The following is a 15,478-nucleotide window of genomic DNA, read 5'->3' as shown; positions in this document are numbered from 1 at the left end:
ATATAATAGATATTTTATATGATTTTTTTAAAATTAAATATCCAATAAAATATAAATTATTTTAAAATAAATTATTTTTATAATTAATTAATATTTTAAAATTATATTTTCAAGCAACATATTTTTATGAAGCAGTTAAAAAAAAAAAAGAAGAAAAAGAAAGAAAAAGAAGAAAAGAAAAAGAAAAAGGAAAAGGTCTGCCAGCGAACTAAACAAGCCCTTTACTGGCAATCAGCAAACAGCAGTCAAACTTTACACCACCCCTCAGATCACCCAAAAGCAAAAGGGCAACATATCTTAACACACCCCACCTTCCAACTGCCAGCAAGCGTCGAATTCGCGATTGCGCGTTATCCACTGTGCAGAGGCTCCAATATTTGCGCTGGTCTACGTAGGCGTGGTCCAGGCAATAATTTTTCCACCGAACCTCTGCCTCCGAACTACAACCACGAGACACCGTGACATGGCAGCAGGTCCGCTACTTTAAACGTCACGTAGAGAAGTGGTACCACGACACTAATTAGATGCCACGTGATAGATTCGACGGGGGACCGAGAACTTGACCGACAGGCGACAGGCGACAGGCAGAAAATTATAAGACCAAAATACCCTTACATTTTAAAAATGTTTTCCACTTTGCTGCCGTTATTTCGGTGTCGTTTCTCGCTATCGTGGAAGAAACAGGAGAGACTCGAAGTTGAGACTCGGAAAAAAAAAACTCCCCTACCAACTTCCCACCCGCCATTGAATCCGTTATAAAGGAATCCTGTGGGCATCTCGAGGGGATGCGAAGGAGGCGAGGATGCCGGGATTCGGGTTAGGAGTTGGAGCGGAGGAATTGGCAGGAGAGGAGAGGAGGGAGGGGAGGAAGAAGAGGTCGGAGCAGCGGCATTTGAGAGCGGGAGGGAGGAGGAGAGCTGTGGAGAGTCCCGATTCCGTGATCTTCCGCTCCTCCGATCACCATTCCGCCGGCAATGGCAACGCCAGCGTCCGTAGTGCCGGCAGCCACTTATCCTCCGCCTCCGGCAGCGCCGCCTACCGCTGCTCCTTTGGATCCGATCAGGACGCAGCCTTTTCCCAGCTTTCGGTCTTGGTTCTCTTCTCCCCTTTTTCTTTTCAGTTCTGGATAGAGAATGTGGAGTGATGGCTGTTAAATTTTTAACGAGTTTTTCTTCGTAGTTTCGTTGCTTGTTAAGGATCAAAGTTCGCCAATGGAAGTCAATTGGGTCTGTCGCATTCTTTTGTTTCATGTTGGCTCATATGACAAAAAAATTTTAATCCAACCAGATAATGCAAAGCTACTCGAATCCAAATATCCAATGCTCAAAGATGGTCAAAAAAAAAAAAAAAAAGAAAAAGAAAAAAAAGAAAAAAAAAGAGAGGGAGGGAAAAATGGCACCTTTTTTCTTTTCCGTATTTTGGCTTGTTTTTTCCTCTTCGTAGCTTATCGGAATTTGGTTGGCTTCCAGTGGGATTTTGAAACAAATCTGCATTTTATGATTGACATAGCATTTGGCGGGACGCGAGCGCTCCGGTGGCGCTGGGCCAGATCCAGAACCTGAGAAAGGTGCCTCCTTGCCTTTCCCTTCCCCTGATATCCTCACCGCCCAATCCCACAAAGGTCAGTGCCACTTACCATCCTCTAGTGCTTTCCCCATTGCTCGCGGTCAATAAAATTGCTCCCCGAATCCCTTCTCTTTAGAGGACCAGCGAAAGCTCTCAAGCTTTTCAGGTTTCACGGACCTAGAGGAGGACTCAGTACAGTCAGGAGAAGAAGAAGAAGAAGAAGAGCAGGAGGAAGAAGAAAGCCCAGACCCACCACAGCATTCTTTCTCTCACGCCCTCACAGGTACAAAGCACCCCTAAACTCCCTCTCCCGCTTGTAAAGTTCGAATCTTTATTTTGAATCTTGTCCTAAAGTTGCTAGCTTTTTTTCTTCTGGTTTCTCTTAGAATGCAAGAACCGTCGGTTCAGATCTGAAGCCGGCCCTTTCCCCGGAAGCAAGCCCCGGAGGCGTAGACCCGCCTCCCTTGACCTCGGTAATAGCCAGGGGACCGATGCGGCTGCCCTATCCCCAAGGTTCTTAGTTGGTGGTTTGGGTGGAGGCATGAAGAAGAGCTCCACCTCCTCGTCCCGCAGCAGATCGGGCACATTCCCTAGCCCTGGGACGCCGAACTTTCGGCAAGGTGTTGGGCCTGCAGGCTACCAGAAGGGATGGAGCTCCGAGCGGGTGGCACTGCCGGTGAACAGCAGCCGGAGGTACGGGGGCAGTGGTGTTTTGCTGCCATTCAACAATGGGAGGACATTGCCGTCGAAATGGGAGGATGCAGAGAAGTGGATCTTGAGCCCTGTTTCAGGTGATGGGATTGGGAGGCCGTCGGTGCCACCACCTCATCATCGACGGCCCAAGTCGAAAAGTGGACCGCTCGGAAATCCCGGCAATGCTCATAGGGTCTACTCTTCAGCCTCACCATTGGTGCCCTGCTTCGACACTGGGAGGGCTGGAAATTTTGTGGCAAGCTCGCCTTTTCTGGCAGGAGTTCTGATTCCAGAACGCGGGTGTTGCGGTAGTGGCAATGATGGAAGAGGTTACGGAGGAGGAGGAGGTTTTGGTGGTGGGGGAGGGAGTTCTTATTCTACCAATACAGAGCCTTATATAGTGCGATGTGCGAGCACACAAGGGTGGGTGGATACACTGATGGAGTCATCTTCCTCGTTACCCAGCTCTCATGGCATTACACAAGGTTTGGGTATTTCTCTTTCCCTTGTTTTGCTTGTTCTAAAGATTACCAGGATTTTGCTTGGACATGAATCTAATATCGTGGTATTGCATTCACTAGGAGGGCTTATGTTGTCAAGACTTCACTTTGAAGGTTTTTTTAGATGGCAGTAAATGTTTTGGGTTTGGGGAGTTTTTTTTTTTCCGTTGGGGGGTTGGGGGGGGCGGGGGGGGGGCGGTGGGGTTGTAATGCATTAGAGTTCAGATTTTATTTTTGCAGGTGATCTAGAGGGTCACTGTTATATTAACAGAGTGCAATAATGCACCTTTGTGAAACTTTTTATGGACTTTCTAGGCTGATGTGAAATGTGTTCAAGAAGAATTTGGCAAGTGGAATGGTCCTGGACTTGCATCTAAGTTCTTCTGATTGTATTAGACTTATATGGCATACCAACCCGATCGTTTTTAATGTTATCATTAAGAGATATATTTGATTAGATTATGGTGTCATGTCCTTATGGTTCTTCTACTAAGTTTAGTTGCCAAATTAACTATCTAGTGTAAATTAAATTGTCACTACGGAGACAATAAACTCCTGTACAATCGTGATACTCTTCATTATGAATTCTTTCATTAGCTTAATCTACTTATCCAACTTAGAAATGGCTTGTGCAGGGTTAAAAGCATTCCTGTAGTGTATGAGACATTTGTAACTATCAACTAGCCTTACCTTTACTAACCAATCAGCAACCATAGAATGAAATCATGTGGATTTAAGTATGCTCAACTTAAAAAATAACAGCAGCATCATAAGACTGGATTAAGTGCACTCAGTACATTAGCTGCACATCGACATTATATGCAATACATACAAAGAAAAACTCTAGGATTTCTTGGGTCTATTGGGAAAACATATGCAGTTATAACATTTTTAACTGATATGTAAATTGAGATGAGGATGATGAAAATGCATGGCCTCTTCATAAAAAATTCTTGCTTTTAATCTTTTTCTGAAACCATGTTATGATGAAAGAAGTGTTAAGTTTCTATGATTATGGTGGATTAAATGCATACTGACATCTTGTTTTGTTATAAAATTTGAGAGGTTACTCAGTAAATGGTAATCAAACATATAACTGGAAGGATTAGGTTGCATTGAAATGTTATTTTTCTTTTACCTATCGCCTAAGATATAGAATGTAAACCACATCCAATTTATGTCATAAGGGCGGCCAAATCTTCAGTAGGGCTTTGATCTCTCATAGTCATAGGGAATGTATAAGGAAACTAAATGTTACAGAAATAAATATTTGTTAAAGATATTGAAATTTGGGTTTTCTAATTTCTCAGGCATTTACTGCACTGCAGAACACTCCTTAAAATGTTCTGTGGTCAAGCATGATGAGGCCATCATTGTGGCCATTGCTTGCAGCAAAGGCAATATCTAGCATCTTGTACAAGTTCTGAAGGTGCCGGCCAATATTCTTGTTGGATTCATATTATAAGTACAATTGTATATACTAACATACCCATAGCTATCTAGCCTTTTCCCAATTATTTGAAGTCAGTTTTATAGATCGTCATTTGCCTAGTATTCCTATTTAAGTTCATGTTATTTAGGGCCAGCTTTAATGTTGCCTTGCAACTTTATCTCATTTTTTTACGACCTTCAACACAAACCAATGTATCTCTTAGTGGAGCCTTTTTAGGTCTCCATTGTACATATCCATATCAAATTAATCGATTTTCCATCCCTTTGTCATTAATTTGTACAAGTTCTACAGCTCTTCTAATATATTTATTTCTTACTTTATCCTTTCTATTTTACCACACATCTGTCTTAATATTCTCATTTCTGCTATATCAAACTTGCTTTTATATATGTTTTTCTTATTGTCCATCACTTTGAGCTATAAAACATCGTAGATTAAGGTTCGTTGTATTGGTACTGGACCCCATACTAGTAAAATCCTATTATAGTGTTGGTACATGGTTCGATATAGTATCGTAATGTTGGTATGGGACATCATATGGTATGGCACTCTCCATACCGGGCAGTATATGGGGTGGTATGGCAAACCTTGTGCAGACCTTAGAACAGTTTTATAAAATTTTCTTAATTCTCTAGGATATGTGCCTCCATATAATATTCTAAATGCACCTCTCCGCTTCATCCAGTTAGCTCCAACTCTAATATATATCTTAATCTATCTTTCCACTATTTGAATAATAGCTTGTTCATAATGAAATGCTTACTTTACGGTATCTTTAGGCTGTTAATGTTAATTGATATCAGATCTTCATTTTTTGATCTCACTAAATTTTTCTTTAACATACTTTGTCTTTATTTACTAATCTCTAAGCCTAAATCCTCCAACATTTCCCCCCACAAGTCCATTTTAATATTTAATGTACTTCTCATTTTATCGATAACACTGTATCATCCGCAAATACATATAAATAATGATGTATCTTCCTGAACATTTGCAGTAATTTTATTGATAATTAGTGCAAAAAGATATGAGCTTAGTGTTGATCATTGATGTAAGTCTATATTGCTCTTAACCAGAGCATGTACAGTAATTTTATCGGTTTTGCTCTGTAAGATGTAATTATTAATAACTGCATAATTATATTCAGTGCATGCAATTTGATTGCTGCATATGAAATAGATCACATGACATAATGGAGGGACACTTTATTAGGGTGGTAGCACCTGCTTTGTAAGCTTTCTGCAAACTCATCCTTGCACCTGTTTCCCAAGCATTTGTTATTCCTTTTTTTGTTGTGATTGATCTACGAACTTTTCTGCACCTGTATTTAACTCTATTCCTGCTTCAAATAATTGAGCCGCAAAACATTTGATTAGTAGCAAATATTGCATTATGTTGGATGGCCATTTGATACCTGAGTAACCAGTTCTATTTTGTGCTGTATGGGACCATGAGTGCAGGTTAATTTTTTTAACTCTCTTGCTCGTGTAACATTTAAATAAGTTCCTGATCATATCTAATTATCTTTGGATTTGTATGTAGATGTGAAACTTGAAAGCACCAGAGAAGCAGCCACCATGATTTCTCCTGTATTTTTGAGGAAGGACGTCGCGACTCAAATGAGCCCTGAAGGAAGTACCTCCACTTCTCCAAAGAAGAGGCATTTCTTTTCCCCATCTCTGCAATCTGCCCATCCCATTCAAGAGCTGGAAAGCCATCTATCAAAGTTGGAGGTAAGAGATGTACAGGTAGATGATCGAGTAACTGTCACTAGGTGGTCCAAGAAACACATAGCCCGTGGCTCTGATAAGCGTTCAACAAACATCATAGAATGGAAGAAGAAGAAGACAGCAGAGGCTAAGTCCTGGGAAGTTGCAGATACAGGAAAATCCATATCAAAGTAAGATTATTATTCTGCTTTTGCATTATGCTATTGCAAAGATCAGCCATGGTAATGTAAATGAACCTTCTTTGCATGTTATTGGTGCCGCTTAGTTTCTGATGAATTTGTGGGCACACTTGATATTTGAATTAGCAGATTCACTGAATTACTCCTTAGGAAACAGCTTGCATTGGTTTATATAAGACTGGGCAACCTATGCAGAACAAGGATGCAGTTCTTGACTACAAATGAGCTTGTGCATACCTGTTATTTGGAAGGAAAGTAGAAACCTAAACAGAAACTGCAGTCTGGATGGTACCAAGCAAGAGAATGAAGTGTTTTGTATTACCCGATCATCTTACCCCTTTTATTATTAAAGCATCTATGTGCAAAAGTGATCTATCTGCAAAATTCTCTTCTAATATTTTTAATTGAAGCAACATTATTAGCAGATCTCTTTAAACTTATTTCTCAATTAAAGATAGTCAACCTCTTCAACTAAAGATGTTCAAGAAATATCGTCTATAGAAGGCCTCTTTGACTACACTTATTCCTGTTTTCTTCATCAATTTTTGTTTGTCGTAGTTCCTACTTAGGGGTTATCGGTAGTGCTACCTCTGAGCTATTGAAATGCTGTTGATAAACTTCAATATTTTTATTTTGATGTCTAAATTTGACCTACTACATACTTTTAAAAGGTACAAGAGAGAGGAAGCTAAGATCACAGCATGGGAGAATTTGCAGAAAGCAAAAGCTGAGGCAGCGATCAGGAAACTGGAGGTGCTTCACTCAACCTGCATGATTTACCATCTTATTACCATGCTATTGATCTAGCAAATTTGATGCATCTAATTTTTGGGTAAAATGCATTATAGGTTGTAATATATTATCGATGTTCTTATATCTTTTCAACTGTAGTTTTGTAATGCTTATGTTTGTGGTTATCAGCCCATACAAGGCTAGAAAAGAAACTGGTATCTGGGGCCTAATTTAGTTATTTTGAGTGTTCTTTCCAGATGAAACTAGAAAAGAAGAGATCTTCGTCAATGGAGAAGATTTTGAACAAGCTTAGATCAGCTCAGAGAAAAGCACAAGAGATGCGGAGTGCAGCGACTGCGAGCCAAGCAAGCCACATAGTGAGGCCTACAAAGAGGGTCTCGTACTTCCCCAAAACTGGCCAAATAAGTTCATTGAGTGGATGCTTCACCTGTCATGCCTTCTAGTGCTGCGCAGTTTTTCCCATCAATTATCTATTCCCTTCTCAAAGTTTGAGTAAGTTCAATTCTCATGATGCAGTTTCGCTCTATTCTTCCCCCCGTTTGTTCTTTTTCCCTCTTTTCTTATTCTTGTTAGAAGTAGCGCCAGTTTTCAGGGTTCTCGAGTTTCACCATATTTCAGGTGACAAGGTAGAGTTGTGGATCCAAAAAAAGTAAGAAACAACAATGTTATGGATAGTTTGCCTTAAATGATTACAAAAACACTCAAATTCTTTCCTACACTGGGATATAAAAATGACTAGCTCCACAGAGTGATGTCTCTCGTAGTCAGATGGCTGGGGAGAGATTTAACCCGATTTACATTGTGCAAGAAACAATGTGGAATTTTTTTTTTTTTTTTAACAACACCAAGATCTCTGTTACACCATTATCAACAAGCACTTGAGAGCAATTTGCTCAACAACTAAGATCCTTTGATTGTTAAGGACATAAATGCACTCACTATGATGAACCCAGTTACGAAAAAACTTGGAAGGGCTTGAGATTTCTTGGTGCATATAAAGATGTCCTGCAATCTGCTTACATAACACATTGTTCACTTTTGGGTTGTTTTAAATCAGCTATGTAGTGATCTTTTATTTTCACAGCAAGCCTGAGTTAAATAAACTTACCACTGGACACCTTATCTGCACCATGGACCAAACACAAATCTGAAGTCGACCATGCAATACACTTTGGCCTGACATGGAAATGGAAATTCCTACCATGCAAATGACCTAAATCATTCTCTATCTTGAGAATGTAACAATTAAATCGTTACCATTGAGCTTTTAAGCAACATATTTGTAATCAGACAAATTTCTTCAAAACTTCCTATCTCTAATTGCACAAGGAATTTTGGACTTCTACTTCTAACTGGAATGACCAACTTCTCTGGCAATCCCAGCTAATTCCCCTAAGAATTATGTGGTGCTTATTTCTTGTAATTTACTGATTGACTTAGATAAGATCAAATATTCCCATACATTGGATTTATTTGTTTTCTTTATTTATTTTATTTTATCTTTGGTAACAGCAAAACTTTTGCTTTTGTTTAGGTTAGGTGAAGTGCTGTCAAGTTTGACAAGATGGGAATTGGAGATGATCAGAAGCCTCAAGTGCCATGTTTGTTTCTGTATCATATGTCATTTTTTTATTTTTATTTTTTTATATGACCATCAGGTATATTCGAAAGTTATTTTCTTTTTATGCTGTTAAGTTGAATATGCACGGTAATGCTAATAAATTGGTCTTGTGCTAGTGGATTGCAAATAATAACCCTTAGCATAAGATTAAAAAATTTAAAACTCTGCAAGATGTTGCAGGGTCTGCTTATGTTTGCCACATGACGCATGTCAGGACAGCAAGGCATTATGTATTTGCGTGATCCTTTTTCTGGATATTCTTATACTGGGGAAATGAAATAAGCTGCAGTATTTTCTACCAAAACATGATCAAGTGAATCCATCAAAAACACCTCAAAAAGTATGGTGCTTTTTGTTATACCATATTTGGTTCTTTGCCGATGTGTCCAATTTTGAAGGTGTGACGGACACATGGCATCGTGACCTAGAGGTTTAAAGTACATGATTTGAGCGATCTCATGTGACTTGTTCAGTATCACAGACATCGGTACCTAGTTGATCACCACACGAGATTAGTAACATAACGATGTTTATGTTGTCGGATTCTCTTCAATTTCATACCACTTCCATCTGGACTCCTTATAAATCATCCTTTAGATCGGATGCTCTCAGGAGCACATAGCGAATGGATCTCATTAAGTTGGCATTTTGCTGCATGGATCCACGATCCCTCCAAATGTGGGTGGCAAGTCTTGTGGCAAGTTTGTTGACACCTACTCTTTTAGTTCTGAGAGTCACTATTCTGACTCCGATGGTGTCCATTATGGCTCTGACAGTCACGATCCTGACATCGATGAAAATTAATGGGCTGGCAAGCTCTTTCTCGCAAAAGGGGAGACGAAGAGAAAGACAAGCTCTTTCTCGCAAAAGGGGAGACGAAGAGAAAGACAGGTAGATTCTTTTTTTTTTTTTTCTCTCAATTGTAGACTCTCATTCGCATTTTCTTTCTTGATTGTTTTCTTTCTTCGATTGTTACTGATTTAATTGTCAGAGGGTTTCTTGTTGGAGAACTCTCATCTTATTTTTCAGCGGTCGGACTTTCGTTGCAGGTACTTGGATTCGATCAGCTCCTGCCTGCCTCAGCGACCTGCAGCACTCGATTTGAGTTGTCCTCCACTTCGATCCAGTTCGATCCAGTTAGAGAGGAGCAGCAACACTTTTGTTGTTGTATTGCCTGAATGCGATAATCAAACTAATTCAAACTCTGATAAGTGATGGTTTGAGGTTTTTCCTTGAATCATGTCTTTTTTCTGATGAAATTTTCTGGTCATGAATCCTTTTTGTATGACGTCTTAAAAAAGACCATTGTTTGGAAGCATTATGGGTAGCTAAGATCCTCTTTAACTACTTGGCTTGGCTTATGGAATTTGCCATTAACCAAGGCCAGTCTTGTTAAACAGAAAAAGCGATCCATATTTCATGTCAAACAATCTGATTATTTTGTCTTCCCTAAGAATACGATGCATTGCTGTAACGGTACAGTGGGTCTTTCGAGTGCCGCTAGTGTCATAATTTCTGAATTTTTGTACAAATCAAGATTGGCATCGAAGAAAAGCAGTTTTCGAATAGATTCAGATTTACTGTCAAATTCTATTCAACAGAATATAAAGATATTTATGGCAGAGGAGGTAGATCTGATCTTTCATAATAAAGTGATTAATGAAACTGCTATGAAACGATCTGGCTAGATCATTTCGGAATCAATGATGGCAGTTTGCACCATTAACTATGGTTGGAAAATGGTAAGGAAATGGGCCTTTCAAAATGTAGTCTTTTAAATTTAAGTGGGGTTGTTAGAAGGGTTTTGTACTTAGGAACACTGGAGTGTGAACAGTATTTTCTGGTATTCCCTAGTTATCGAGCAACCTACTCAACTATTTGGATACTTCTAAATGCTCCCCAGCTTGGGAAGTCCTCCAAGGCTTTTATCTTCTCGTATCCCACTATCAAGAAGTTATCTTAGCGAATGGTTCTCAGTTGCAAATAGGTGTGATTCTTGTGGATGAGTAGAAGTTATGGTAACTGTAATGCCCCCACCCCACCTAAAGCACCAAAAGAAAACCCACAAAAAAAAAAGAGAGAGATAGCCAGCACGTGCACATGCTGAAAATACGTGGGAGAGCTGCGAATTTCACGGAAGAACTTCTGAAGGAGTTCTTCTTCGACTAAAGATCTAATCATAAAACTATTAGGAAATAGAGCTCAAGTCAAACTCTAAATCCTCTCTATTAGAGGTCTATTTAAAAGCCTCAATCTCTTAGTTTTTTCTCATCAAAAATTACTGTTTAATCCTTCTATTTTTCTTTTTTTATTTCTATTTTTTCGATAGATTAATTTTGTTTTGGCCATTAAGAACAAGATCAAATCCCATCCACAAATTAGATAAATCTTTTAATCATCTTCCCTTCATTCTTCCATAGGTTTTAGGCTTGAATTTTTGCTGAATTTGCTGCCGAAAATCTTCTAAAAAAATTTGATTTCGGATTCCCTATTTTATCTTGCTTCATTTGGCTTTTCTGCCATTAGTTGCCACTACCGGTCACGGGTCACTGCCATGGTCTATCCTTCCAACTATGGATGCCACTGATCGGCTGGGGGACTCCCTTATGTCAGGAACTAAGGGGATCAAAGGATCTCCTGTTCCATGAAAGAAGAGAGGAAGAAGAAGAGGATGCAGGTCCTCTCTTCTGTGAAGAAAAAAGAAAAAGAAAAAGATATTCTCTCTCTTCTCTCTTTTCACATACATCCCTACTATTTTCTCCTTCTAAAAAATTTTTATTTTCTCTCTCTTGATGGATTTCTCTCCCTAAAAGTCATCTTTCAAGATTAGACGGTGAAGGGATTTCTTTTAATGATTCTGATCCGATATCAGTAAAGAGAGTTTTGATCCACGATCATTGGGCAGCATATTAGTACCCATCTTGATTAGACCGAGTACTTCTCGATTTGATCATCCATGATTTTTAATGAACTATCTGTACATTAATTTAATCATGCTTTAATTAAATTATTTTGATTGAATCAATCGAAATATCGGACAATATCACTTGATTAACCATGATCCATCTTCTTATTTCTCTTTCCTCTAATATTCTCTCTTTATGTGATTTATGAGCTTAGCGAATCCATTCTGTTGGTTTGAATCCAAGTTGATTTCAGTAGGGGGTTTTGAACCGTTCTATCAATTGGGCAACATGCCTACGTCATTTGAGCTTTTATTGAGCATTGCAAGATCTGGTCCTTGTTGATCTCTATCAAAATATTATATTTCAAGTGATTCTGATTAGATGAAGCAACTTGATCAAATTGATCCTTGGATGCCAATCAGATACCGATCTCCACTTTGGCTTTTGTTGGGCATTAATAGATTTGATCATCGTTTTGTCTCGATTGACCCATCTGCTTTTTATTCTGATCATGATCTAATAAAACTATCCTAATTGGACCGACTGGGATGTTGGATGTCACCATTTTTGTCAGCCTTGTGAGAGTATCGGAACTTAAGGTTTATATTGGTTTTGACTTAAGACTGATAGAAGAATATAGTTTGAATAATAGGTCTGAAGGATGCTTTCAGGATTGCTTGAGTCTGTTCGTTCAGTATTCTGCAGAGGTAAGTAATGAGCCATCTTCTTAAGATATTTCATAATTTATTTAAGAAGTAAATAATTAGTCATTGATTTATGCATAATTTATGAAATTATATCTTGAATGAAAAATGATTTTTGAAATAAGATGATTTATTGATCATATATATGCTTAGTAGAATTATGAAATATATATGTTATTTTACAAAAGTGTTTGAGATGGATCAGATTTTATGCTCTCAGCTTGACTTTATTCTGATCCTGCCAATGGGAGTCATATATTGGTTTTTGACCCTACTAATGAAGTTTATACATTGGTTTTGACCCTGTCAATGGAGGTTATACATTGATTTTTGATCTTACCAACGGAGGTTGTGCATTGATTTTCGTTTCTGCCAATGGATATGGTGCGTTAGTTTTTGATCTTGCTAACGAGGGTTATATGTTGGCACTCTGATTGAGTTTATTATTTCATTTCTGTCATAGAGATAAGTATGGTCAGAGTCAAAGGCTGTCGAGTTATATATATTTTATTTTGAATCGAATTTATGATTATATATATATATATTTGAAAGGATTTGATTTGCATAGAATATATTCATAAATTATTCATAGTATTTATTTTCGAATATCGTACCTATGATAATATCTGAAATATCTAATTAAAATATTCATTACTTATTGGACTATCAAGCTCATCACCTCTCTCTTTTATTCTTTAAATTTAGATAATTGATTACGAACGTGGACATTATTAGGAGAGAATTTTTTAGAGGTGAGACTTTACACTATCATCTTCATTGAACTTAGATCTATTTTTATCATTTTTAGTGAAACTTTATTTGATGTAAGATACTTGAATTTGGATATCATTTGAGCTGGTTAATAAATCTAAATTTTGAATTTTAGTATTTTAATTAATACCACTATATTGTTTGATATTTGTTTTGAAATGCCTTGTTTATGGGAAGAGTTTTTTATAAGTATGCGGTGGTTGCTACGATCCTCGGCTCACGATCTCGGATCAAAGATGTGATAGTAAATAACATTGGAGTGATAGTTACATTGCTAAGTGGACTAACAGTCTTGCAGTTGCTGGAGGAACAATCTTGAATGATCTCTGGCCTATCTCCTTACCTGATTATTCATAAGAATAACTTGAGTCTTAGGGTTAGGCCTGGATCATGATTTTTTAAGGCCGAAACACCGAGCATGAGGTGAGGGTGGAGCATCATTCAAGACCCAATAATCTCGGTGCATTGCAACTTTGGGAGTTAGGACCTGTTCAGATGTCATCTTGCTGGCTTACGGTATATTGTATCCCGTATGGATGGGAAGCTCCAAGCGAAATAAAGATAGACACAACGGAAAGGTGGGGGAGGCTCCTCCCATGCTCTGGGAGTCTGTATTGGTATTTGCTTGTGCGGGAGGAAATCTTATGTAGTCATGCATGGCTAGGTAATCCAAAATAATATTTTTACTTAATTTTTTTGGATAAGATCTTGGATCTTTATAAATAATAGTAAGGTAGATCCAGCCTATAATTTGTGTGGACTGATGGTTACTGTAGCATCCTTTCGAGATTGATCATGGGTCAATCTATTTGTTTGTTATTGGATTTCGATTCTTAGGCTGATGATGGTAATAGAAAAATAGAAGTATGCGAGAACTAGTACTGGCGTGTGTTTAGTCCTACATCAGAGTTAGAAATCTAGTTAGCATTTCTGGATGAGGTCTTCGATCGTTATAGATTAGACTCCATCTAAATGCTAACCTACTGTTCTATGATATCTTCCACACACTACAGTAAAAGGGGGAATTAATCACCATTTTTTGCCGATGTTTTTTGAAAGTGTCGGCAGGTTGCACTGACCTGCCGACGCTTTTAAAAAGCATCGTGTTTTCAACGACGCTTAAAAGCGTCGTAAAATTTCAGCATTGTCAATGCCGACACTTTTAGCAAAAGCGTCATTAAATAAAGAAAATACCGATGCTTTTTTGCGTCATTATTTAACGACGCTAAAAAGCGTCGTTAGGTTCGCTTAATTCGACCCCCATTCTCCTGTGCCCTAATCTATTTGCCGCCGCCCCCTCCCACCCATTCCTCCCGTTCCCTCGTGCCCTAATCTCCTCCCGGCCCCCATCTCCGTCGATTCTCCGCCGCTGGCGCCGCACCCACCATCCACGCCGCACCGCCGTCCGCCGCTCTCCTCTGCTGTTGCATCCGTCTATGCCGCACCCGCGCCGTCCACACCGTATGCCGTCCGCCCTCCTCGAAGCCACCCCATCGGCCCTCCTCCCCTCCCCCCTCCCGACGGCCGTCTTCACAGGCCCAAAAGACCCCCCCGGTCCCCCTCTCCGACCCAGCCGCATCCTACCATCCCCTTCCCCAACGTTGTACCCCACTGCCCCCTGCCCCCCAGCCCGACCACCGACCCAGCCGATAGGTGGCCCCCCTGTCCTCCCTCCTTGGCCTCCGACACCCATCCCCGACGCCGCACCCCACTGCCCCCCCTGGCCCGGCCACCGACCCAGCCGACAAGTGGCCCCCATGTCCTCCCTCCCTGGCCTCCGACACCCATCCCCGGCCCTCTCAGCGAGCCGTGCTCCTTGGACCCCTTGCTCTCCGACCGCATCGCCTCCCTTCCAGCTACCGGTGCTCCTCCATCCCCTCACTCTCCGACCTTTGGTATATAATTTAAATTTTTTTTAAAATATATTTTGGATAATTTAAAATAGATAAAATATATATTAATTATTGACTATCATATTTTTTTTATTGAATGCAGGTATTTGACGAAAACAATATCGTCCAGTATTTTCTCGTATTATTGTCCACTGTAAGTAATTTATTTCTCTAATAATGTTTTGTTTTTTAGATTGGAAGATTATTCTCGTGTATGGCATTATTTGGAAATGTACGTAGTAGTTAGAGGATTTAGATAATATTTTAATTATTTTTATTAATTATTTTTAGATTTAATTGTGATGCCTTAGCTTTTGATGGCTAGACTGACTTTGAAAAAGAGATTGTTTGTTTTATTATATATGAGAATTTTGAATGACTTGGCTAGGATGCATGCTAATCCTAAGGATTTATTTTGTTGATTCTTTTATTATTTGGTTGCCATCGAATAATTATCTAATTTAGTTGTTAAAAGTTTATGATACTGCACAATATTTAATTAACATACACGAGACTTGGGTCTCGGCCTTGCGCGCTCTGGTCTTTGGTCCCAATTGGCATCGAAGGCATCCAGCCCTACGCGCTCAGGCTAATGAAAGATGCCGGGCAATGTTAATTATGAATTAATTTTAAAAAAAAATTACATTGCATAGAATCATAGAGACTATTTTTAGTCGACTTCAACGGCATAATGACTTTGTGGAGAATAC

The 15,478-nt window shown here is 39.2% G+C and overlaps 1 protein-coding gene across 3 annotated transcripts; it reads left to right on the top strand.

Moving 5' to 3' along the window:
- Positions 1–688: 688 nt before the first annotated feature.
- LOC105058235 (uncharacterized) lies at positions 689–8,610 on the top strand. Of its 3 annotated transcripts, none has more exons than XM_029268413.2 (8): positions 689–1,093; positions 1,510–1,621; positions 1,703–1,849; positions 1,953–2,750; positions 5,755–6,112; positions 6,793–6,874; positions 7,111–7,366; positions 8,409–8,610. In XM_029268413.2, the coding sequence occupies exons 1-7, from the start codon at positions 803–805 to the stop codon at positions 7,315–7,317; spliced, it is 1,995 nt and encodes a 664-aa protein (XP_029124246.1). In that variant the 5' UTR covers positions 689–802; the 3' UTR covers positions 7,318–7,366; positions 8,409–8,610. The 3 variants fall into 3 exon arrangements, with proteins under 3 accessions (XP_029124246.1, XP_029124248.1, XP_029124247.1); XM_029268415.2 differs by having other exon boundaries at positions 691–1,087; XM_029268414.2 differs by having other exon boundaries at positions 691–1,093; positions 1,953–2,744.
- The last annotated feature ends 6,868 nt before the right edge of the window (positions 8,611–15,478 follow it).

The sequence above is a fragment of the Elaeis guineensis genome, chromosome 15 (assembly GCF_000442705.2).
Source record: "Elaeis guineensis isolate ETL-2024a chromosome 15, EG11, whole genome shotgun sequence".
NCBI lineage: Eukaryota > Viridiplantae > Streptophyta > Magnoliopsida > Arecales > Arecaceae > Elaeis > Elaeis guineensis.
Note: the sequence above shows the minus strand (reverse complement) of the source record. Positions and strands in the feature narration are given on the sequence as shown.